This window comes from Stegostoma tigrinum, chromosome 24 (genome assembly GCF_030684315.1).
Source record: "Stegostoma tigrinum isolate sSteTig4 chromosome 24, sSteTig4.hap1, whole genome shotgun sequence".
Taxonomy (NCBI): domain Eukaryota; kingdom Metazoa; phylum Chordata; class Chondrichthyes; order Orectolobiformes; family Stegostomatidae; genus Stegostoma; species Stegostoma tigrinum.
This window is the reverse complement of record NC_081377.1, coordinates 2573217-2598633: the sequence shown is the minus strand read 5'-3', so window position 1 is coordinate 2598633 and position 25417 is coordinate 2573217. Positions and strand designations below refer to the sequence as shown.

The window sequence follows — 25417 nt, the reverse complement described above, 5'->3', positions numbered from 1 at the left end:
ATAGACTCCAGAAGAAGTATGTTCTGCTATAAAACAAGGACAAATGAGGCAGCACTGGGATACAGTGGATGAAGAGAATTAAAACCTAAATAAAAGACATGCAGTAGGTAAATCAGGAATGACAGTCAAAGAGAAAAAGCAGGGACATGGTTGGCTGGACTGGGTATGGGAGCGGTGAGGCAGAGGTTGAAGGCTGCAGGGCCTGAGATGAAATCTCACACTGCCGCATCAGACATTAAACAGCTGACCACTGCAGTCAGCAGTCCCTACAACTGTATCTCAACACCCTCCTGGGTCGGCTGGCCTGACTTCAACAGTCACCCCCCGGAGCTACTCCTGTCCTCCAGATCCTACTTGTTGCTCCAGAATAGCCTCCTTGCTATGTTATGAGGACTTGGTGTCCCAACAGGAGCCTTCCCACTGTGACTAACTATTGCTACCATCTCTCAGTGGCCAGCCCCTCAGCCACTCCTCAAGGTACGTGCTGCAACCTGGGTTTGGAGAAGCTGCAGCAGCCAGGTCTGAAAGAAGGAAGCATCATTGATTGGAAAATAAGTTATCTTTCTTCCTCCTAATCCTCCTTCAATCACAGCAGTACACAGAGATCCAACTCTCAGCAAATCTCTGGGTCAGTCTGATTTTTTTTTAATAAACAAGGAGTGTGCCGGACAGTTGCTGAGAGCAGCCTCCCACTTCTGGCCAGTTTTAAATAAAATTTCCATCACTGACAATCTCTCTTCATTTTTAGTTACCTCTTCATGGGACATGGGTGTCATTGGCAAAGCTGGTATTTCTTGCCCATTGATCCAAAAGGCTTGCTGGGCTTTTTCAGAGGCTCATTAAGAAAACATCACTGACTGGCGTCTGGAGTCATATGTTGACTAGGCTGGATAATGACAGTAGCTTTTCACTGCTAAAGGACATCAGGTGAACCAGTTGGGCTATTATGACAATCAACAACAGTTTCACGGCCACCACCATGAATGCTGCATGCTGTCACACATTGGCGCAAATTAGAGCATTTAGCAGAATTACTTTCTCACATTTTCTCTTACCCGACAAGTCAGCGTGCAGCCAGAGTATACAAGGCCGTGGAAAGCGCAGTGCTCCTCCGAGGGGTCCTCCTCCTTCTTCCTGGCGCTGTTTCATTAGAAGTTTGCTGTGGGGAACTCCAACCTCTTCATAGACCTGCAGACTTCTGCTCAGAGAAACAAGGCACATTATTGAGTTACCTACAGACAGGCAAGAAGAGGTCTTTGTTCCTTCAATGAACAGAAAATGCTGGACAAACTCAGCAAGTTCAAAAACTAGAGGGCAGATTTTTCAGGTGAAAGTACGAAGATTTAATAGGGACTCGCGGGGCAGAGGGTGGTTTGTATGCGGAACTGCCAGTGGAAGTGGTAGTCGCAGATACATTAACTGCATTGGAGCCATTTGAATCGGGACATGGGTAGGAAAGGTTTAGAGGGATATGGGCCAACTGCAGGCAAGTGAGACTAGTTTTAGTTTGGGGAATATGGTCACCATGGGCAAGTAGGGTCTGTTTCTGTGCTGTATGACCCTAGGATGCTAAGTCTGATAGCATCTGTGCAGACAGAGTTCTAAAGAAGATTCACACTGCACTCAAAACATTAACTCTGTCTTCCTCTCTCCACAGGTGCCTCCAGATCCACTGAGTTTCTCCAGCATTCTGTGTTTGTTTCAGTTTTCTAGCATATTGTGGGTGCGGGAAGGACCTTTGTCTCCTTCTGTCTGGATATAACCTTAACACACTGAGTCGTTCCCACTCTGGGGAGGCCAAAATTAGATTTCATAAATAGTCACACCAATAAATCAAGCAGGGAATTCAGGGAAAGGTTTTTTATCCAGACAGCAATTAGAATGTTTTACTTGTTACTACTGGAGTACCTAAGGCAAATGTTATTGTTGTATTTCAGGGCAGCTAGATAACTACTTGGGGCGGGTGGGGAGAAAGTAGGAGAGCGCAGAGGTGACTATGTCAAAGAAAGGTGAGACTAGGCTCTTAAGGAGCATAAACACTGACACAGATCATTTCTGCTAAATCATCAGTTTCTGCGCTGTATATGGACTGAGGAGGATAATAATAGATTTCAAAAGGACACAGCCAGGCTGATGCAACAGACAAACACGACAAACGAAAATCAGTGCTGGGAGGAATGAAGTGATTGATGTTGGTCAGAAGCACCAAGAGAGGGAACATAAAATAACAGAGATGCAAGAGCAGAGGACCTGGGGTAAATGTGCAGACATTGCTCAAGATGCCAGGGCCAGTTGGGGAACATGATTAGGATCTTGAGTAATGGAAACAGGACCATAACATACATTTGCAAAGAGGTTATTGTGAACTTCCCAAATCACTGGGTTGATCTCAACTGCACAACTGTGCCCAGTTCTAGGCACTGAACTTTAGGAAGGATTTGAAAGATTTAGAGTATGGAAAAAATTTATGAGAATGATTCTAGGATCAGGGACATCAGTTACAAACATAGTTAGAGACAAATTGCAGATGCAGGAACTCAGTGTAGACAAACAGGAGGCTGGAAAAACATCTGGTGGAGGAGAAGTCAATGTTTCAGATAGGGTTTCAGGGCAAGGTACTGGGCAGGTTGGAGTGGTTGGTGGGGTGAACTAAGGAGCGGTGAAGGGAATGGTCCTTGCGGAAGGCAGAAAGGGGTGGGATGTGGAAGATGTTCTGGTTGGCGGGGTCTAATTGGAGTTGGTGGAAGTGTTTGAGGATGATACGTTAGATGCAGGGGCAAAAAGTGAGAACAAGGGGGGCCCTGTCGTTAGTATATTTATTATTCTGAGGAACGGTGGAGGGCTGTCTGGATGACAGAGGGGGAAAAGAGCATTGTTTGAAATAGGAGGACATCCAGGATAATTGGGAATGGAACATCTCGTTGGAGCAGATGTGAGGGAGGAACTGTCGTTCTGTAAACTGTTTCTGAAATGGAAACAGAGAGGTCAAGTAAGTGGAGGGAAGTGTCTGAGAAAGGCACTCAAAATCACTTGGTCCATCTCAGGCACCTCCCTCCCCTTTCTTGATCTCTCTGTTTCCATTTCCGGTGACAATGTACAGACCGACATTTACTATAAACTCTTAGACTCCCATAGCTATCTGAACTACACCTCCTCCCACCCTGTATCCTGCAAAAACTTGATCCCATTTTCCCGATTCCTCCATCTCCATCGCATCTGCTCCAAAGAGGTGATGTTCCACCTACAAGCATCCCGGATAGCCTCCAATTTCAAACAATGCTCTTTTCCCCACTCTGTCATCCAGATAGCCCTCCACCACACCTCCTCCATTACCCACTCCACAGCTCTAAAACCACCCAACTTCCAAATATATTAAACATAGCATCCCATTTGTCTTCACTTTCCACCCCAACAGCCTCTGCATCCAACATATCATCCTCAAATACTTCCGCCAACACAATTAGACTCCACCACCCAGAAAATCTTCGACTCCCCAACACTTTCTGCCTTCCGCAAGGACCATTCCCCTCACCACTCCATAGTTTGTGCCACACTCCCCACCATCCGCTCCAAGCCGCCCGGTACCTTCCCCTGTAACCATAAAAGATGCTACACGTGCCTACACGCCAACTCCCTCACATCCATTCAGGGCCCTAAACAGTCATTCCAGGTGAGACAGAGCTTCACCTACATCTCCTCCAACCTAGTCTACTGCTTCTGGTGCTCCCGATGTGGTCTTCTCTACATCAGTGAGACCAAATGTAGACTAGGTGACTGTTTTGCTGAGCATCATTGCCTGGCCTGAAACAGCCATCCTAACCTCCCACCCATCCCTCGATCCCACACCCCCAAACTCCCCCTCCGCCATGTCCATCCTCGGCCCCCTCCAGCCTGGAGGACTCAACACTGAATTCTCCAATTTCAAATAACCTTCCCATCCATCTCCAGGCTCCCTTTTCAGCCTCAGCTCATTCCTTCTATTCCAGCTCCCAAGCAGATTCATCCCTCACATCAACCAACCAGACCATACCTCCTACCGGCGTCCACCTATCACCACAATTTTGCTATCCCCTGCACCACCCTGTATCCCCCACATCCAGTCCTGAAATGCTGACTTCTCCTCCTCCAGATGCCGCCTGGCTTGCAGTGTTTTTCCAGCCTCCTGTCTGTCTTGTTACAAATATATACTGGTAAAGCTTGGGTCATTCCCTGTGTAGAAAAAACAGAAATTAGATTTGATAAAGATTTGAGTGGTCTGGGGGAAGCAGATAGGGAGAAACTGTTCCTATTGTGAGAACTGTTAGAACTAGGGGATGCTGATTTGAGGCGAATGGCAAAAGATCCAAACACAGTACGAGGGAAAAACTATTTTCACACAAGTACCGAGGTTCTGTAACGCACTACGTGCGTGGTAGTTGCAGATTTAATCATGGATTTCAGAAAGTTTTTGAATAGCTATCTAAACAGAAATCATTTACAGGACCTCAGGGAAAAGGGAGGGGGAAGAGAACAGGTGAGATGATCTTAAAGAGAAACAGTGCAGCCTCAGAGGGCCAAAACATCTCCGGATATGCTGAAAACATTGAGATTCCAAATTCTGTGCACTCTAACGTAAAACGGGTCTCCCTCTTATGCTTTATGATAATGACTTGCCTGCTTGAGGTAAAATGCTTCCTTTGACCTGGCGTTGACCAGGGACAGTCAGCAAGATCCAAGTCTCTAAGCAATGGAAATATGACCACAAGTTGCAGCTTAGCCAGACATCAGCATTCTCACACCACTGAAATTCAACCGCTCACTTCAACCATTACATAATTTTTAATATGCACGTGGAATAAAACTGTATCACTTACACTCATCAATATACCATTGCATCAGAGCTAGCTTCTTGCCACACAGTCAGAAATGCCCATTCCAAGACATAAGTACGTATATCAAAGGGAACACTTCAGTACATCACTGAACAAGGGCTACAGGGATGGAGGTGGTGTCTTTTACGTGTAGGAGGGCAGGGGAAATCTCTTAATAAATGTGCAACCCTCATGCAACAGCACCAGAATGTTTGTGATTACACAAACTGGACAAAGAGACATGGTCCAAACTGGCACAAAGTGACCGGAGTGACAAAGTGAAAATGCACACCCCACCCCCCCAGAGAGGATTTCATTGGGTAAGCCCCAACGTGATGAGGTTCCCCAATGACTACGGCCGTGATCTGGCCAGTGCCTCCGCACAGCTGGGAATGTGAAAATGAAAATCTCCAAGAGGGCCAAGAACCAACTCCAGTGATGCAACTGATCCTTCACCATGAAGTGGAGTAGGTTACAAGCACGAAACTCCACCATCTCCCTGGATTCAACAGTTCCAGGTCAACTGGACATCAGCTGAATATACCTCATGAGTGCTTCACAGCCAATAAATTATTTAGGTATCATTACCTTATAATTCAGGAATTGCTCACTGTGTGTCCAGTAAAATCTACAAGCAGCAATATGTTGACCAGAAAAACTTTAACATTGTAAAGCATGAACTTTGGAACCAGGACACCACTGAGATCTCCCCAGACCTTTCTGGTTCACCAGCGTGGGTCCATTCAAGCAACTGCCCCGTGCTCGTTGGAGTGTCAGCTTGGATACATACTCAACTCTCTGGAGTGGGGTTTTAACAGTCAACCTTCAGACTCTAAGACGAGACAGTCCTGCCAATGCAGTCACAGCGGACACTTCCACCTGTTACCGTGCAGTTTGTGTGGCTCTCGGTCTCAACTCTAATACAGCTAAAGTGATGACAGAGTGTGGGCAATAGTACAGAATGTACATTGATTGAATTAGATCATTGAAAAAGGCAACACCATCTGCTGAAAGATGACGATGTCCAGTTTACAAGTGCCACTCATATATAGCTACCTTGCAACCTTGCGTTTATCATGTGGGTGCAATTTTGCTGCCATTTCAGGGTCAACTTCAGCCAGTCGTTTGTGGAGTTCTTGACAGTCGAGTTTTTCCAGTTCCTCCTTCCGATTGGGTGATGGTGTTCGACTCCCAGCCGCATGGTCGGGAGCAGAGAAAGCCTTCTCTTCCTGCAGCACACATTATACAAAACACCGATCAACCACATCAACAGACAGAATGTCACAAATTAACTGCAGCAAGTGAGAAATTGAGCACCACAGTTTCAATTCCTGAAATGCATGTGACAGTGTTCAAAATGCAGGGGTCTGCATTGAAACTACTGATGAGTTCAGCTTAGTCTTATCAGCAATTTGTTACAGCATCTCACTTTTTACTGGAATTTATGCACACTATCTTACATCAACTTGTGCAGCAGAGCAAAAAGCATAACAGTGACTGCACTCCTTTGCACGCTGACTGGGCACTCTGCATGACAGTTAAACACCTTGGTGAGAGGAGACTGATAGGAATAATTTAGCTGCTTTTTGAAAAACAAAGTACACATCTGAATGCACAAAATAAAACTAATACTCCAATTCACCAAGTTAGGTTTGACCTACTTCTCTCGTGTAGTACACAGTAGCAAATGCACTATGCTCCTTGATGTACATAAGTCATCTTACTTAACACACAGAATTATATTCTCTTTCAGACTCTAGCACATTACTACCTTGCACTCTGTTGTCATAGAGAGCTGAGCCCTCCTGTCATATGATACAGTTATCAGTGACCAGAGAAGAGCACCACTCCACTTTGGAATACAATACCCAGTAACCCAGCCTCCTGGTGATACATGCTCAGTGAAGCTCTCGATCAGTCATTGTACCAGACTCAATGAAACCCACCTTTGTGTCAACCAGCACTTTCCAAAGCAGTGACTCGATGTAGTAGTTGGTTCCTCCTACGATGATTGGGACCTTCTGTCTGTCTATGATATTTTTGATGTGAAAAGTTAATGAAGATTTGCTCAGTTTACAGTTTGAGGACTGCATTTAACCTGAATATTAAAATACACAAGCCTTTCTCCCAGATGACTTTCAGTTGAATGTGGAATACAGTCTCTGGCCAAGCCAGGGAGCAGCTTATAGCAGGCACAGAAAGTACAGGCTTGTAACAATAAAAATAAGCCAATTTTGAGAAGTAGCAGGTTCTGTTGGTATCACTGTGACCCAAGGCAAAATATCACTGGGTTCACGCCTCACTCCAGTACTTCAGGAGTGAAGCATGCGGTCAGAGACATCATCTTTTACATTAAAACCTGAGGCTTCACCTGCCAAAAATCTGAATTTCCTCATCTGAACTTAGAAGTCAACACTTTAGAATCAAACTACAACAACCTGCAAGATGACATTATCCCAGCAATCCACTTAATTGTCAGGAAAACCCAACAGATAAAGCAGTGCTAACAATCTTGAGATCACAGACCTGGTGAACTGATACTAGCTCTTCACATGGTATCCATAGTTTCCAAACCCACAAGCTGTAAAACTTGAGATAACACGGTGTGAAGCTGGATGAACACAGCAGGCCAAGCAGCATCAGAGGAGCAGGAAAGCTGACATTTCGGGTCAAGACCCTTCTTCAGAAAAGATGACGTTTTTCTGAAGAAGGGTCTTGACCTGAAATGTCAGCTTTCCTGCTCCTCTAATGCTGCTTGGCCTGCTGTGTCATCCAGCTCCACACCATGTTATCTCAGATTCTCCAGCATCGGCAGTTCCTACTACAGCTGTAAATCTTGTTTGTTTATAGCTATGAATAAAATAATAAATTGTCCGCCCCTCCTCAGCCTGTTGGCTATTCCAAGCTGGAATTCAACTATAATGTCCAACTTCGCCTCTCTACTACCAACCACCCGCCTAAAACAGCCTCTTCGCCCCTCACCAAGTGTGTGAGAGCAGCCCATGACGTTTTTGTCACGAAGATTGAACCATCAGTTCAGTTGCCTTTGCAGCTTTCCTCTCTACCCCAGCACACCAAGTTCACCTCCTTCCCCCACCCTCCGTAATAAGCCTTATCAAAGCCACAACATGAGTGTTTACAAACTCTCCTTGCCCTTCTTCACTTATCCACAGCTGTTGACAAAGTCAACCACATTACTACCCTATCACAATTCTCTGCCTCTGCTTGTTGATGTTATGAAGTAAATGCCAAGTTGTGGGGACACAAACAGGCAGCTAAGATCATTAAACAAGTGAGCAACAGGGTAACAGAAAAAGAATAATGTGGTGAAATGCAACAGTATTCACTTTGGTGGAATACAAAGGCAGGATATTGTTGAAATGTGAGTAACTTGTAAATGTTGATGTTCAGCAGGCTTAGGAGCAGTTGTAAAAGGAATACGAAACAGAAGCATGCATGTACAGCAGGTAATTAGGAAAGCAAGTGGAATGCTGACCTTTATTGAAAGGAGATTGAAGGATGAGACGTAAGGAAGTTTTGTTACGATTGGACAAGGTTTTCAATGAGACCATTCCCAGAAAACTACCCAGTTTTGGTCCCAGGGATGAGCTGGCTGAACAACAATGAGGGAGAGTGTAAACTATGATCCACAGTTTAGAAGGAAGAGAGGTGATCTCATTGAAGCACACAAGATTAAGAATGATCTTGATAGGGCAGATAGAGAAGTTGTTTCCTCTGGCCGATGAGTTACAACACGGGGCACAGTCTCAGAATAAAGGGTCAACAACTTAGGGTGGAGATAGGAGGGCCTTAAATCTTTGTAATTATTTGTCCACAGATGTGGATATTCCATTGTTGAATATATTCAAGGCTGGGATGGAAGGATTCTTGGTCTCTCGAGGAACCAAAGCATACGAGGAGTGGGTGGCAAAGTGAGGTTAAGGGTGATGATCAGCTGTGAGCAAAATGATTGATTGAGTAAGCACAGGGGGCTGGGTGGTCCTATTCCTGCTCCTATTTCTCAGTCCCAGCAGTACACCAGTGAGCGTGTCTTTGCCTAGTTTCATTCTCAACACTCCCCTGAATACAGACAAAAATCACATTCCCCACCATCCTGATACAGACAGAAATCATGAAGCCTCTTCAAAATAGACCAAAATCATTGGGCATGCCCACCCCTGCCCTCAGATTCAGCTGGAATCATCACCTAGATTCAAACTGAAATCACACAGCACCCCCCTCACACTGGAAAGGATATTATCGACAGTGCCTTATTTCTGAAGTCGACAACTGAATAGGAAACGAGGGGATCCAGGAAGCTGATCATGTGGTGTCTGCACAGTTGTTGCTCCTCACGAGTCACCTTGTTTGTGATGATGTCCAAACCTTTGTAAACCTGTAACGTATGATCAGTATCAACACTGTTAAGAAAGTTTAACTCCTCTGACTTTACTATCCTCCACACCGAAACTACTGCCTCTTAAAACAATATCAGCCACTTCAACACTTCACCCTGAGCCATTATAAAATGAGCAACGTTCACAAATTGCATCTTAACATCCACTGCGGGTTGTTATTTCCAATTCCCCTCCCACTGATAATTCTTTACTTCATAATCCATGGGCATAGGTTGAATTGAATAGAACAAAGTCAGATTCTCTGGGGAAAGTTCCCAGTGTAAGCAGTTTGGATAAATATTGCCTGCCAACAGAAAACGCTGCTGGGTCTCAATAGTCCATCGTGATCGATACACAGAGGCAGAGACATGCAGATATGACACAGAACATTTCAACTCAGTACTGTCTTGTCAGCTGCAAAGTTAAATGTTGTTAAGTGCTGCCTGAATGGCTGAGTGACTCCAGCACTGACTATTTTATTTTCAGATTTTTAGGATCTGTAGTGGTTCTAATTATTTCACAGGATCTAGCCATTAATGTTCACGTCCCAAAGTACACTCAAGAAGGTGGTAATGATGTTCTCGAACAACTGTAGGGGTTGGAGGATAGGTAAAGGAAACAGTGCTGTTAGGGAGGGAATTCCTGGATGTGACCCAGCGACAGTAGCGATTTAGTACTGTCTGGGTATTGTGGAGCTTGAACGGGAACTTGCAGATGGTGCCAATCCCTGCATCTGCTGCCCTTTGTCTTTCTTAATGAAAATGATCACAGGTTTGGTAGGTACAGTCAAAGCAGTCTTAGTGAATCTCTGCAGTGCGTATGAGATAATCGAGACTCAACAGCAGCAGTGTGTACACTGGTGGAGAGAAGAGATACTTGTAGATGTGGCGCTGATCTAGCGGGTTGCTCTCTCTGTTCTGGATGGTATCAAGCTTCTCAAGTGTTGTTGCAGCTGGACCCCTCTGGACAATTAGGAAATATTCCGTCACATTTCTGATTTGTGACTTGTAAATGTGGACAGTCAGGAGGTGAATTATTCAGTACAGAATTCCTAGTCTCTATGTTGGTCTTGTAGCCACAGTACATATATGTCTAGTTGAGTTTGTGGTCAACGGTAACCCCCAGGATATTGGTAACGACAGAAGCAGGGATGATAATACCACTGAACATCAATGGTTGATGCTTCTGCCTTGTTGTATATTTTGACAGCTGGCTGTAAATGTCCTCACAGCACCACAGTGTTATTATTCGAGGGTGTGATTAGGAGCTCTGGTGTCACATGATGGAAATTGTTCATTTTCAGGTTTGAAGAAGGTGACAGTATCTACCACGAGCAGCGCTCAAGTGGTTTATGGTCAGGCACTGTTTGAGGACGTACAATCCTTCAGGATGAACTGTAGGACACTGTAATAGAAATGTGTTATATTCCCATTGCTCCAGGCTTCAGGATATGCAGGCATCAGGGAGATTACTGAAGGGTTTAAGAAGGAGACAGGTTTAGGAATAGAGATTGTATTCCTGAGGTTGGGCTGTGACCTTTGTAAACACAAGAAGGCACAGGCCTGTTGTTGTTCAAAATGTCCGGGAATGTATCAGAGATAATGGGAACTGCAGATGCTGCAGAATCCGAGGTAATACAGTGTGGAGCTGGATGAACACAGCAGGCTAAGCAGCATCAGAGGAGCAGGAGATGGTGCTGGGCCTGCTGTGTTCATCCAGCTCCACACCTTGTTGCCCCAGGAATGTGCTGCTAATCATCAGCCCAAAGCTCCCAACCCCTCCCCCCGACCCTCTCTCTCCCTTACCTCCGCTCCCCATCTCCCTCTCCCCCATATTCACCACCACCCCTACCCTACCCCACTCTCTCCCTCTCCCTTACCCCCCATTTCCCTCTTCCCAGTATTCACCCCCCCACTACACCCTCACCCCCCCATCTCCCTCACCCTTACCCCCCCCCAATCTCCCTCTCCCTCCCCCCCCCCATCTCCCTCTCCCTCACTCCCCACCCGAGGCCGGTACCTGCATCGAGTCCGCGCTGATTATTTCCCCCCGGAGCCTCCGGCCGATCTCCAGCGCCAATCGCGACTTCCCGCTGCCGGTCGGCCCGAGAATCACCAGCGGGAGGCCGGCCATCGGCGGACGGAGAGCCCGAGGCCCAGCTCCAGCTCACGGCGATGGGGCAAGAGAAACAGTCACAGACCCCGGTACCGTATAACAGGGTGGACTGGGTACCGGGGGACCGGAAATAGGTGGCACTGCATGTGCAGCAAAGGAAAGGGACAGCGGTGGACACTCCGGTGCCGGGGGGGACTGGATAGCGGGGACACGCCGGGGCTGGGGGGACTGGATAGCGGGGACACGCCGGGGTTGGGGGGACTGGATAGCGGGGACACGCCGGGGCGGGGGGGACTGGACAGCGGGGACACGCCGGGGCGGGGGGGACTGGACAGCGGGGCGTCTGTAGTTCGCGGGGCTCTGAGCGCCCTGTGCCTGGAGTTGCAGATTGATGCTCACAGCCTCTGCCTCAGACATGGTCAGGAAGGTGACAGTGTGCTCAGGGTCTTCATGTGAGTGACCAGGCTGAATCCAGAGCCCCAGGTCATGGGGCAAAGCGCTCCGTGTTGGGCCGGGGAAGCTGGATTCATTCCCTTTCCCTCCGTGTCTCATCCTGAAGGGAACATTGACTTATGAGAGAGTGTGGCAACTTGATTAGAAGGACCAGATTTCCCAAAGGGAATAAGAAAAATGATAGGCAGAGGAATCAAAGGCCAGATCAAACAAGGCAACTGGAAATAAAACGTTGGAATGGTATTAAGAAGTTGAGGTTTAAAGATTTGTGTTAAACGCATGGAGCATTTGAAATAAGTTGGATGAAATATCTTTACAAACAGATATAAACGTATATGACTTAGTTGGAATTACAGAGATATGGCTGCTGGGTGAATAGGATGGAAAGTGAACATCCAGAGATCAACAGTACCCTACTCACCATGTAGAGATGTTCAGTATTTAGGAAGGTCAGAGAAGGAAAAGGCAGTAGAGTTGCATGACTGGTTAAACAGGGTACAAACAGCGAGTTTTGAGAAGATTTGTAGCTCAGGTTGAGGTTCTGGATGTGAGTTTGCTCGCTGAGCTGGAAGGTTAGTTTTCAGACGTTTGTCACTTTTTTTTATTTGAAAAAATATAATTTATTCATAGAATGTACAAAAAAATAAAACATTTACACACCTACCCAGTCATGCAAGCCGCTCCGGGTTACCCGGGGGTACGTACACCAACTAAAGGCAAAAACAAAACAAAGAAAAAGAAAATACCCCAGCAGTCGTCTCCCCGCACAGTCCCAGTTGGCCCCCTGACCAGTTGGGGAAGGCGCCAGCTGGGCCCAGTTACCAAATAGGGCCCTTTTTTCTATTCTGGACGAGGGGTTTCATACCGTGGTCTTTCCTCACCGTGCCTTGGCAGCGGCTGCCCCAAGCTTTAGCGCGTCCCTCAGCACGTAGTCCTGGACCTTGGAGTGCGCCAGCCTGCAACACTGTGGCGGGGTCAGTTCTTCCAAGGTATTTTGTAGATGACGCTCGTTTTGCTTGTCTGTATAGGATCTTTTAAGTTCATTAGCTGCTGTTTTAGCGTGTCATTGGGTTTGTGGGCTACCATGATGCCAAGAGGTCCGAGTAGTCTGGCAGTCATTTCCGAAATGCCTTTGATATAGGGGAGAGTGGTTATGGTTTTTGGGCACATTTTGTCTGTTTGTTTGGGTTTGTTGCTGAGAACTCGGTGGACTGTGTTCATTTACAAAATACCTTGCAAGAACTGTGACAAACACTACATTGGACAAACTGGCAGAAAGCTAGCCACCAGGATACATGAACATCAACTAGTCACAAAATGACATGACCCACTATCACTTGTATCCTTACATACAGATGAGGAAGGACACCACTTTGATTGGGACAACACATCCATCCCAGGACAAGCCAAACAGAGACGCACACGAGAATTCCTAGAAGCATGGCATTCCAACCGGAACTCCATCAACAAACACATTGATTTGGAGCCAATCTACCATCTTTTGAGAAAAAGAACAGGAAATGACATCACCAACCCAAGGAAACCTAAACAGATAAATAGAAAGTGGGACATAACAACAGTGCTTCGCCGGAGGCTCACTGATGATGTTACCTAGAATGGTGACGAAACGTCTGAAAACTAACCTGCCAGCTCAGCGAGCAAACTCACATCCAGAGGGTACAAACACAATATTGAGGAAACAATAATGTAGAACCTGTGTGGGTAGAATTGAGAAATACCAAGGGGCAAAAACATTAGTGGAGATGGTACCTTGAACACCAAATAGTATTAGTGATGAAGTTGTAGACTTGTTTCCCAAGCCAGTGAGTTTGATTGCAGGTGTTTCGACACCCTGCTAGGTAGAATCATTGGCGCACCTCCAGTGAAACGTCACTGTTCTGTCCCACTTGTTATTTATATGCCTTAGTTTGCTGGGATGGTTGTTATCACTTCCCGTTGTGTTTTTCAGTGGGTTGTATATTGGGTCCAGTTCAGTATGGCGTTGATGGAGTTCTGGTTGGAATGCCAGGTCTCCAGAAATCTCCCGGCATGTCTCTGTTTGGCTTGTGTTATTATGGATGTGTTGTCCCAGTCGAATTTGTGTTCTTTGTCCATTGTCTTTGTCTCAGTACACACAGATAAACATCTATTTGACATATAGATTGGATGCATCAAAAAGTTGACAATACCGTGGAGGAGGAATACCCAGAGTGTGTACAGGGAGGGTATCCTCAAGGTAAGGGCAGGACTTCACCTCCGCAAGGACTGTGTGATTGTCACTTATACCAATACTGTCATGGACGTACGCAAATGCAACTAGCAATTTGGCGAGGATTAGAACATGTAGGTTTTCCCTGCTTAGTGGTTACCTCACCACTTGCTGCAGACATAAACTAGCAGCTGTCCTTAGGACTCGACTAGTTTGGCCAGTAGTGGTGTTGCTGAGCCAATTCTTGTTGATGGGCATTGAGATCTCCTTACCCAGTTCACTCTGCACCCTTACCACCTTCAGTACTTCCTCCAAGTAATGTTGAACATGGAGGAGCACTGATTCATCGGTCAAGGGGAGTATTGGGGTGGATGGTATGTGCTAATTAACAGGAGGTTTCCCTGCATGTGTTTTACTTGAGACCATGAGTCTTCAGCTGGTCCAGAATCAATACTGAGCAGCCTCAGGGCAGTTCCATGCTGTATATCACTATGCAGCTATCTCTGCATACCCAATGATAATGGTTTCTGGGGACAATTAGGTATGATTCCATTTGACTGTTCTTGAGATAGTCGGAACTGCTGATGCTGGAGAATCTGAGATAACAAGGTGTAGAGCTGGATGAACACAGCAGGCCAAGCAGCATCAGAGGAGCAGGAAAGCTGATGTTTCGGGCCCAGACCCTTCTTCAGACCATTCTTTCTGAAGAAGGATCTAGGCCTGAAATGTCAGCGTTCCTGCTCATCTGATGTTGCTTGGCCTGCTGTGTGCATCCAGCTCTACACCTTGTTATCTCAGACTGTTCTTGACTAGTCTCATAGACAGCTTTCCCAGTATTGGCACTATCCTCCAGATAGTATTACAAAGGAAGACCGTAGATTAACAGGGCTGGGTTATCCTGCTGTCATTTCAGCTCCCTAGTTGAATACCAGGTAGTTTCATTTTTGGACCTTTTAGCAATTTAACATTGAGTGGCTTGCTGGGCCATTTCAGAGGGCAGTTAAATACATTCTGTGTCTGGATCTTGTAATGTGGCGGATTCTACTCCTGCCCCAAACTGACTTTAGTGAACTAGATGGTGTTTTTTTAACAACAGTTGACAATGGTCATTATTGAACCGTTAATTCCAGATTTTTTAAGATTAACATGTTACCATCTGCTATGATGAGATTTGAACATGAGTGCTCAGAATGTTATTTGGCTCTCTATAACTAATCTGCAACATTACCAGTGTCACAGATCAAACCTTGTTTTATTTTTCAGGATATTCATGGATCAGCTTATGTACAAAGCAATGAAAGTCTCCTCCCCATCTCCCAAATCCAGCAGAACTGATTGATCTACTTTCATTTCCCATAGGAACATCAAAATTAGAAACAGAATTAGGTGATATGGCCCTTTGAACTTGTTTTGTAACTTAAGGAAATCGTGGTTGATGGCACGGTGACTCAGTGGTTAGCACAAGGCCAGGGACTCAGTTTAATTCCACCTTCAGGAAACTGTCTATGTGGAGTTAACACATTTTCTCTGTATCTGTGTGGGGGTTTCCTCCCACAGTCCAAAGATGTGCAGGTTAGGGGGGATTGGCTATGGGAAATTCAGGGTTACAGGGATAGAGTGGGGGTGGTGGACTCAATAGGCTGAATGGCCTGCTTCCATACTGTAAGGAATCAATGATACTATCTCACCATCTGCACCATCCCCATTTTCATTGGATTCCCTTCACATTCCCAAAAAATCAATTGCTAACTCAAATTTGTTCAATGACTGAGTATCCACAACCCTCTAGGTTAGAAAATTGCAAAGATTCACTATGCTTTAGGAGAAAATAATTCTACCTGTCTAAGTTGTAAAAGGCTGACCCCTTTATTATGACACTATAAGTGCAAGTTCCCTGGTAGGAAACATCCTCATTTTGTCCGATGTGTCAAGTCCCTTAATAATTATAAATGTTTAAATGTGATCACTTCTCACTCTCCTAATCTTTGAGAACCATTTGGTCAGGGTAAGAAAATTAGGGGATAAAGGACAGTGTCAGCATGTGGGTCTGTCTCAGGACGGTGCCTGGCAGAGTGTCAGCATTTTAATAATCTTGATTCAGTGTATTCTCAGAAAATATCCTTCACAATGCACAGAACAGAGGTTCACCTCAATCTGCCAGTTCAGTCAAGTTCCACAGAGTTGGGTATACAACACTGAACTCAAACATAAGCATGAGCATAAGAACGAACAGATAAACAAAACATTGTTTCTTTGCAATCAAGAAATGTCTCTAATTCCCAATAACCATCAACCATGAGGTGTACTATAGCTCTATGACGAAACTGTTCTCAACAAGTAACCATGATGCACACATGAATAAAGTGAAACCAGCTGAATGTGAAATATTTACAAGTGGAATTATGTATAAAAATTGCCCATGTCTTATGCCAATGGCAATGAAGTTGGGCGGGAATGCTGTGATTGTGGTGTAGACTCTGTTCATCCCAAAAGCCAATTTGCAGCTCACTTGTACTTGCTGACTTGTCATTTGGTGGTAGGATTCACCAAAGTGTGATTGCGTGTGTCTGCTGGAACTTCAACTTTTAATTGGAATCACATCGCCACCAACAAAAAACAAGAGAGCGGAAAATGATGCTAAGTTCACACTCCGCTGTAGGGACCCGCGTGCTAAACACCCACCTAACATTTCATGTCTCCAATCTTACATTGCAATAAAAACAAGTCAGAACCAATCTGAATACAGAAAGTTCAGAAAAATCAAAATATGCAATTCAACAGTATGAAAATAGACATAAAAAGGGAATCTGAAAGGTCTTCTATAGGCATGTAAATAGTTAAAATAAAACAGAGAGGCAATTAGGGACCCAAAGGGGAATTAAAATATGCAGCAAAAGAATGAATGAATTTATTCACTCTGAATAAATACTTTGCCTCTGGGATTACCAAGAAAAAGGATTCTGCAGAGGTCGCAGTGAGGAGGAGATAGCAATACTAGGTGGTTCAAGATAAAGATGTGGTATTGGAAAAGTGGCTACACTTGACATCGATAAATCGCTAGGATTGGATGAGATGCATCTGAAGGTGGAACTTGTAGAGGTATGGTATGTAATTTTCCCATCCTTCTTAGATATGGAGTGGTTCAGTAAAAGGTTAGCAACAGGCCATTAAGTTCAGCCTCAGTGGTGGAAAAGCTTAGCAGAGATAACATTAAGAGTCACAATTGTGTGTTTAGAAAACCAGCATAGATTTGCTCAGGGCAAATTGTGTTTAGTAATTGAGTTCTTATTAAAATTGAGAAACGGAATTAATGATGTCAATGTGGTTAAGTTCTAAAGATATTTGATGAAGTGCCACTTAATAGGATTGTGAACAAAGCTGAAGCCCGTGCAGTAGCAAGGGACAGTGGCAGGAGGCTTTTGAAGTTGAGTGACAGAACAGAATAATGGTGAACAGAGAGGGTAGGAATGGTGAATAGTTGTTTCTCAGGAAGATGTCTACTGGACTTTGACAGTGGTCGATATTAGGACCACACTTTCAGTCCATATTAATGACCCCGTCTTGGGGGTGCAGAGCACATTCTCAGAACTTGGAGGTGGCACAAAACTTGGAATATTGTGAGGATAAGTGACATCAGCTGGTGGAATGGGTAGTCAAGTTACTGGTAAAATTTATTAATGCAGAAGTGCAAGTGAGTTGAAAGGGATAAACTATTCCAATTGACTGGGGGAGGGGTTCAAGATCCAGAGGACACCAATTTAAGGTGACTGGCAAAGGAATCAAAGGTTAACAAGATGGAGAACATTGCTGCAGTGCGTGGTTTGACCTGGAATGCACCGCTGAAGAGTGTGATGGAGGCAGGATTCTCCAAAACAGAACTGAATGATTATCTGAGGAGAGTCAATTTGCTGGGCAGGGGAATGGTACCGAGCGATTTGATCTTGCACAGTGCTGGCATGGACCCAAATGACCTCCCAATCTGCAACCATTCCATGGTCCCAAAACATTGAAAGAGAAGAAAATTGAGAGTGACAGATCCAAGTAAACTGTGCCAGTGCAAAATCCAAGTCCAGTGGCAGCACAGGATCATCTGCAAGTGACAGAAAAACATTGTCTTTTACAAAAGGTCTGTTTTATTGGCTGGTGCTCCAGTACAATGTGAGGCAAACACACGGTCTTTACAGCTGCACAAGATTTAAAACACAATAAATAAAATGATGTTAATGAAGTTAATCAGCAGGGTTTATTTTAACTTTGGTGTGTGGATTTGTGTTTACCAGTGGCTTCAAATATCTTTATTCAGAAGTGCCAATTGGTTACATGTAGGAGAATAACCTACTGATTAAAGCCATTACCACAGGGGCCTCATCTTGGCATTTTGCTGCTTGATTCATGGACCAGTATTTTCTTCTGTGCCAATCCTCTAAAACATACATCTACATTTACAGTGAGGGAGACTGTGGGCAAATTCACTGCTGGTTTTTTACTGCTGCTCTTTGGGACTTTCTCTGTGTTGATGAAAGAGGGTGGATGAGGATAGAGAGATACAATGATAGTGTAAAACTCAGAACACTGCCCAACCACCCACTCCCTGTGAGATGGCCCTGAACGTTACTCACAACAGCTCAGTGTCAATGCTGCTCCAAATCAAATTTAAAAGAACACCAAAAACACTGGAACTATTCAGCCCGCCAACCAACACCTAAAAGAGAAAACAGAACATAACCTGCCACACACCAACACAACTGAGCCAATGTCTCATTATTCAGATGGGGGCAGATCCCCATTGAATCCCGACTGTCCTGGAGACTAGAGGCTGAGTATCTGGGTTGAGTGGGATCTTTGTGCAGGATGGGTCTGATGTTAGCCTCTCCCTCTCCCCATTGTACAGATTCCGGGGACCCGTAAAGAGTGTGCAGACACCAAGGCAACAGCAGCACCCTGTCAGAGAACAACCGGCCTTTCACTGTTGCACTACAGTTCTTCAACTGAAGGTATGATCTGAAAACATCAAGACTGTCTGCAACATGAACATTACTCTTACAGATGCCGACCGATCCACTGCCTACTTCAGATTTCCAGCAGTCATTTCCTCTGGAATCCTATCGGAGCTGCCATGCGTAATTCCTGGGCTGCCCGAGTGAAATGTGGCTGACTGATTGAAAAGGGCCTGAGCCCAGCTACAGATATGGAATCCCTCGACGGCAATCTGAAGTGAGAAGATGAGTGATGTGATAGAGAGCGCGTTTCCACAATGGTCTGGGTCTCGGTGTCTGGTCAGACCATAGCACAAGGTGGCCCCTTTAATAACACATTTAATCCAGTAAAGAATACATTGAAAAGGAACTTCATTACATTACAAACACGGAGACACACTGCTAAACTATTTAGCTTTATACAAGGGAGTGACAAAATTCAGTATTAACATTCCCTAATACTTTATCGTATTCAGTTTAGAACCAATGTACATAAATTCAATATTTGCTCAAATAAACATGCCTGTTGTTTTAAACCCTTTGGGCTTCTGTTTAATTTGAAAAGCAGTAACTTTTTTTTCCTTTTTCATTTGTGTTTCATTTTTTTTTTAGGAAAAAAGCACCAAATATTCGAAATCAGTTCATTCTTCACGAGAACTCCTGTTTTATTCGTTCACCTCCTTCCCCACCGTGCGTGCGGCTCTCGATGGTTCATTTGGCCGCATGCTCACTGTTGCTCATGGTTAGTTCAAGGCCCCTTGTAGTCTGGTCCACCACCAGAAGCTAGATATGCAGAAGCCCCTAAGCAAGCGGCAGCTTCACAGAATCCGGGGATACCGGGAGGTCCAGGCAAACCAGGGCGGCCAGGCTGTCCAGGCACACCGGGCACTCCCTGTTCACCATCCCTACCATTTATACTCCTTCCAGGCATTCCTGGGGGTCCTGTCAAGAAAACACAGAACTTTTACTTAACAAACGACTTCCGTGACTCTGGAGTGTATTTCTCAGTTATTGGATCTCAGAAAGATTACTGAAGGGATAACTGATGACAAGAGAGCTGTAGTGAGGTTTGCAGCTGCCCGGTTACATTGGAAATACTTTCTAAGATGTTAGAAATCTTGTCAATCCGTATGAGTGGGACTTGTCAAATATGTTTCTGGGAGACACTCTGAGTTAGCCATTTGTCAACCACAGTAACTGAGCGATTCGAACACTTTCAGACCATTTTGATCCTTGAACCCTCAGTTTCTGTTCCCTTCCCATTTGGGGGTTGACCATCCATTGCTCCCACCTCTCTTGGGGATAGTTTGATGGAGCATGCTTTTTTCACTCGCACCCCCGCCATAGTGTGGCAGGAACCACCATCACACAGGTAACCATTGAAATCACACATCACCCTGCAGGTGTAACACTGCAACCTCATTACCACTGGAGCAAGATCCTGTGACTACCTACTTAACATCGAGTGGGAGCATTTTTACTGCACGGATTGCAGCCATTCAATTGTGACTCATGACCACGTACATATGAAAGATAATGAGTGGCAATAAATCCAGCCTTACCAAGCACAGAAACAGGCCCTTTGGTTCCAACTAGTCCATGCTGAACATAATCCCAAACTAAACTAGTCCCACCTGCCTGCTCCTGGCCCATATCCCTCCCAACATTTCTATTTATCTACTCACCCAAATGTCTTTTCAATGTTGTAAATGTACCTGCGTCCACCACTTCTTCAACATTCATTCCACATTCCAAGTCCATTCCAAAATTGCCCTCATGATTTTTAAAAATCTAAATCCTCTCATCTTACATCTGTGTCCCCTAGTCTTGAAATCTCCCATCCAATGGAAAAGACAAGGTCCATTAATTCTACCTATACCTCTCATTATTTTATGAATTTCTATAGCATCACCTATCAACCTCCTACGCTCCAGTGAAAAAAGTCCCAGCCTATCCAGCCTTTCTTTATAACTCAAACCTTCCACACCTGGCAACATCCTGGTAAACATCTTCTGAACCCGCTCCAGTTTAATAATATCTTTCCATAACTGTGCGACCAGAACTGGACACAGTATTCCAGAAGAGGCCTCACCAGTGTCCTGCACAATCTTAACATGATGGCCCAACTCCTATACTTAAATGACTGCGCAATGAGGGCAACTGTGCCAAATGTCTTTTTAACCACTCTGTCTGTGCAAACTTCAGAAAATCATATGCCTGAAACCCTAGGTCCCTCTGTTCTACAACACTACCGAAGGCCCTATCATTAATTGTATAAGCCCTATCCTTGTTTGTTTTACCAAAATGCAATACCTCACCTTTATCCAGATTGAACTCCATCTGCCATTTTTCAGCGCATTGACGCATTGGATCAAGGTCTCTTTGTAACGTTAGAAAACCGTCTTCACTGTCTGCTGTGCCACCAATTTTGGTGTCAGCCACAAACGTACTAACCATGCCTCTATATTCTCGTCTAAATCATTTATATAAATGGCAAACAAAAGAGGACCCAGAACTGATTCTTGTGGAACACGGCCGGTCACAGGCCTCTAGACCAGAAAACAACCCTCCACCAACAACATTCTGATCCATCTTCAGCTGCTTCATCAGTGACCATTTCCCCATCCCATCCCCACCACCTCATCATAAGGTCAGATGCTCACTGACGATTGCACAACGTTCAGCATTATCACAACTTTTCAGACACTAAACCAGGCTACGTTAATACACAGCAAATTCTGAATAAGTTCAGGCTTGTGTTAAGAAATTCCAAGTCACATCATGCCTCATAAATGCCAAGCAATGACCATTTTTAATAAGAGAGAATCTTACTATTGTGTCTTGACAGTCAATAAAATGCCATCACTGAATTCATGTTCTGAAGGTTATCACTGACAAGAACTGAACTGGACCAGCCATATGTGTATGTGGCTACAAGAGCAGGTCAGAGGCTAAGATATTTGTGGTGTGTAACTCATATCCTGATAACCGTGATTGGTTGGCTCGCTGAGTTGGTTTTTTGTTCTGCAGATGTTTCATTCCCCTGTTGGATAACGTTACCAGTGCAGCCTCCGATGAAGCGCCGTTGTGTTTTCCCGCCTGGTATTTAAACTCGGGGATCCAGATGGGAAAACACAACAGCGCCTCATCTGAGGCTGCGCTGATGATATTACCAAGCAGGGTAATTAAATGTCTGCAAACTAACGAACCAGCTCAGCGAGTGAACCAACCACAATATCCACAACCCAAGCTACAAATCTACTCAAGAACCTCATATCCTGATTTCCCGAAGCCTGTCCACCTTCTACAAGGCACAGGACAACAGTGTGACGAAATACTCTCTGCTTGCCTGCATGAGTGCAGCCCCACCACTCAAGAATCCACACCATCCATGACAAAGCAGTTACTTGATAGGCAGCCCATTTAAACATTTACTCCTGCTGCCCCGGACTCACAGAGGCAGCAGTGTTAACAACATCCTCAAGATGCACTGTGGAAACTTACCAAGGCATCTCTGAAATCAAGGGGAAATCAAGAGTTATGGGGATAGGATCGGTCATGATCCTATTGAATGGCCCAGCAGGTTTGAAGGGCTGAAGGATCTACTCCTGTGTCTGTTTCCTTTGGTCTTAAGATGGCAACTTCCAAACCCATGAACACTATTATCTAGAAAGGCAAGCGCAGCACATACATGAGAACATTCCAAATTCCCTTCCACACCAGATACCATCCTGACTTAGAGCTATACTGTTGTTCCTTTGCTGTTGCTGAGTTAAAATCAAGGAACTCCCCTACTAACAGCACTATGCGCGTCCCTACTCCAAAAGGACTGCACTGGCTCAAAAAAGCAGTTCATCTTCTCCAGGGCAATAAATGTTGGTCTAACCAGTGATGGCCACATCCCATGAATAAATATTAAACAAATAAAATGATTGAAGTATTGTTGAAAAATGAAGTGTGCTGGGAAAACGTTTTGTCTTGCGCAAATCAGGACAGAATTGCAAGAAGACCAAATTCAACAGGGATAACAATCCATGCTGCCAATTAGAGGGTGCTGATTGGTTGAGAAGTGGTCTCTGATTGATAGAGGTATTTCCAGTAGAATGCACCAGGAAACTGTTAAGTGCGAAGCTTCTTTCAACAATCTTCAATTTAGTTACCAGAGGCAGTGGCAGAGTAGTAATGTTATTGGAGTTATCCAGAGGAACAGAATACTGCTCTGGGACATGGGTTCAAATCCCATCATGACATCTGGTGGGATTTGAATTCAGTTAATCAATCATTCTGTAAGTAAAAGCTAGTCTCAGCATTGGTGACCATGAAACTATCCCCAGTTGTCCTAAAAAAACGAATCTGGTTCATTAATGCGCTTTAGGGGTAAACCTGGCGTCCATGTTGGCCAATGTGACTGAAGACTGGGATACAATGGAATTTCTTTCTGAGGGAGTAGTAAATATCTGGAATTCTTTACCCAGAGAATTGTGGAAGATGGATCATTGAAAATACTCGAAGAGGAGATAGATTGGTGAAATTTCCAGAAGGCAACAATTGGCTGGCACGAAATAGGAGTTAAGGTCTGGAACAGATCAAGCATGACCTTGTTAAATGGCAGGGTGGGTTTGAGGGACCAAATGGCCTTCTCTTCCTCCTTTTGTCTATATTCTTACTGAAGTCATCCACATTGGAATAGGTTTATGTGTCCTCTGAAACGGCCCAGCAAGCCAAGTTCGTCAAGAGAAACCAGAAGCAATCCAGAGAAGATTCACTCGGCTGAGGCCAGGTATAGATGGACTCTGTTCAGCTGAGAGTATGAGTAAATCGAGCCTGTACTTGTTGGAAGATAGAAGAATAAGATATAACCTTAATGAAACAAATAAGAGTCTCAGAACAATTGTGACTCCTTATTCTGAAATTAAGTCAGAGATAAGGAGGAATTTCTTTTCCTATGGGGTTATGAATCTGCAGTATTCTTTGACACAGATGACCGCTCAGGCCGGTTGTTAAACATATTCAAGACTGAGAAAGTCAGATTTTTAATTTGTAAGGAAATCTGGAGTTACAGAGAAAAGGTAGGAAAGTGAAGTTGAGGACTATCAGATCAACCACAATCAGATTTATTTAAAAGGCAGAACAGACTCAATGGACTGAATGGCCTACATCTGCTCCTATGTTTAATGGTCTTATGGAATGAGATGAATGATGAATCAATCCATTTTTTACAGCATAGGTTTCACAGGAAGAAACGTTCACCATGACACTGGGAGAATTCTTTCAGGAATTTAAACACATCAAGCTCCATATCTCCAGACCTACCACTGGTAAGCAACGGAATTGGAAACATTAAATTCAAATATTCTTCCAAAAAAGACTTATATAGCACCCCTTATAACCAGAGGAGATTTCAACGTGCATTACAGCCAATGATATTTTTAAAGTGTTCTTGGAAATGCAGCAGCCAATTCTTAAAAAAACTGCTGAAAAGCAATGCAATAATGACAGGATAATTTGACTCTGTGGTGTTGATTGAGGAATAAATTGTCATCAATCGGCCCAAATACTAGGTATGATTCCTCTTCAAAACAGTGCTGTGGTGGGATGGGTTGGGGAGAATGCTTACATCTGCCTGAGGGTGGGAAGTGCCCTTGATCTCATCTGAAACACAGTGTCTCCAACTCCTAATGCTACCCTGGACTGCCAGTCTTAAAATTTGTGCTCAAGTCCGAGAGGAAGTTTATAACCTAGAATCTTTGGATTCTGAGGCGACAGGACTCCCCACTGAGTCACAGCTGACACTGAAGAAGAAAAAAATGAACATCCTAAAAGGATCACGCTTTTGGGTGCACGATCTGACAACTGCTTAGGAGTAAACCTGACAGCTTGTATGACCAGAGGCTAACTCTGAATTTGCCCATTACTCACAGTGAAGAAAAAGAGCATGGACGAAATAAGGAATTTCTCCAAAATAATTTTGGACATGGCAGATAGGATTTCCTGAAAAAGAGGCTTGCCTTTATTCAGCAACCTTTATTGGTATAGTGTGTCCCACACAGCTACATAACCAATATGAAATTCACACACAAACCACTTGCAAGTAACAATTATTAGGCTTTTGAAGAAAAAACACTGAGGCTCATGTCTAAAAGCAGAGAATTGAAAAGACAAGGATCTTGCATCGAGTTATTAAACCTCGGTCAGATCCAGTTAGAGTGATAAAGGGGCACTGAAGAAGGCACAAGAAGGATTCACAACAATGATACCAGAACTGAGAGGGTAGAACTACTAGGAAAAAAGTAGTTGTTTGAAAAGTTGAATATTGCTGAGTGGAGACACATTTTGTAAAAGCTCCCCATCCTGCACTCATCAGGATAAGTTGCAAGAATATGAAATCAAAGAAAAAAAATTATAGTGCATGAGAAG

The 25417-nt window shown here is 44.5% G+C and overlaps 2 protein-coding genes and 1 long non-coding RNA gene across 6 annotated transcripts in view; 1 reads left to right on the top strand and 2 right to left on the bottom strand.

Moving 5' to 3' along the window:
• Positions 1 to 11569, bottom strand: part of trit1 (tRNA isopentenyltransferase 1) — a 38032-nt gene extending 26463 nt beyond the window's left edge. The window contains exons 1-5 of one of the 3 annotated variants that reach the window (XR_007250182.2): positions 11267 to 11569; positions 9109 to 9246; positions 6797 to 6895; positions 5907 to 6079; positions 1056 to 1198 (exon numbers count right to left, since the gene is read on the bottom strand). Coding sequence is in view for 2 of the 3 variants with exons in the window: in XM_048558364.2 (XP_048414321.1) it covers positions 1056 to 1198; positions 5907 to 6079; positions 6797 to 6895; positions 9109 to 9246; positions 11267 to 11380 (667 nt within the window). In the remaining variant the exon portion in view is untranslated. The remainder of the gene's footprint in view (positions 1 to 1055; positions 1199 to 5906; positions 6080 to 6796; positions 6896 to 9108; positions 9247 to 11266) is intronic. The other 2 variants (XM_048558364.2, XM_048558365.2) reach the window with 2 other exon arrangements.
• A 1610-nt stretch (positions 11570 to 13179) lies between these two features.
• Positions 13180 to 19940, top strand: LOC125465161 (uncharacterized). Its single transcript, XR_009447167.1, has 3 exons — positions 13180 to 14051; positions 15288 to 15410; positions 18916 to 19940. It is a non-coding gene; the product is annotated as an uncharacterized LOC125465161 (long non-coding RNA).
• Positions 18135 to 25417, bottom strand: part of col9a2 (procollagen, type IX, alpha 2) — a 188009-nt gene continuing 180726 nt past the window's right edge. For both annotated transcript variants that reach the window (XM_048558361.2, XM_048558363.2), the window contains exon 32: positions 18135 to 19942. In XM_048558361.2, the coding sequence (XP_048414318.1) occupies positions 19749 to 19942 (194 nt within the window). In that variant the 3' untranslated portion in view covers positions 18135 to 19748. The remainder of the gene's footprint in view (positions 19943 to 25417) is intronic.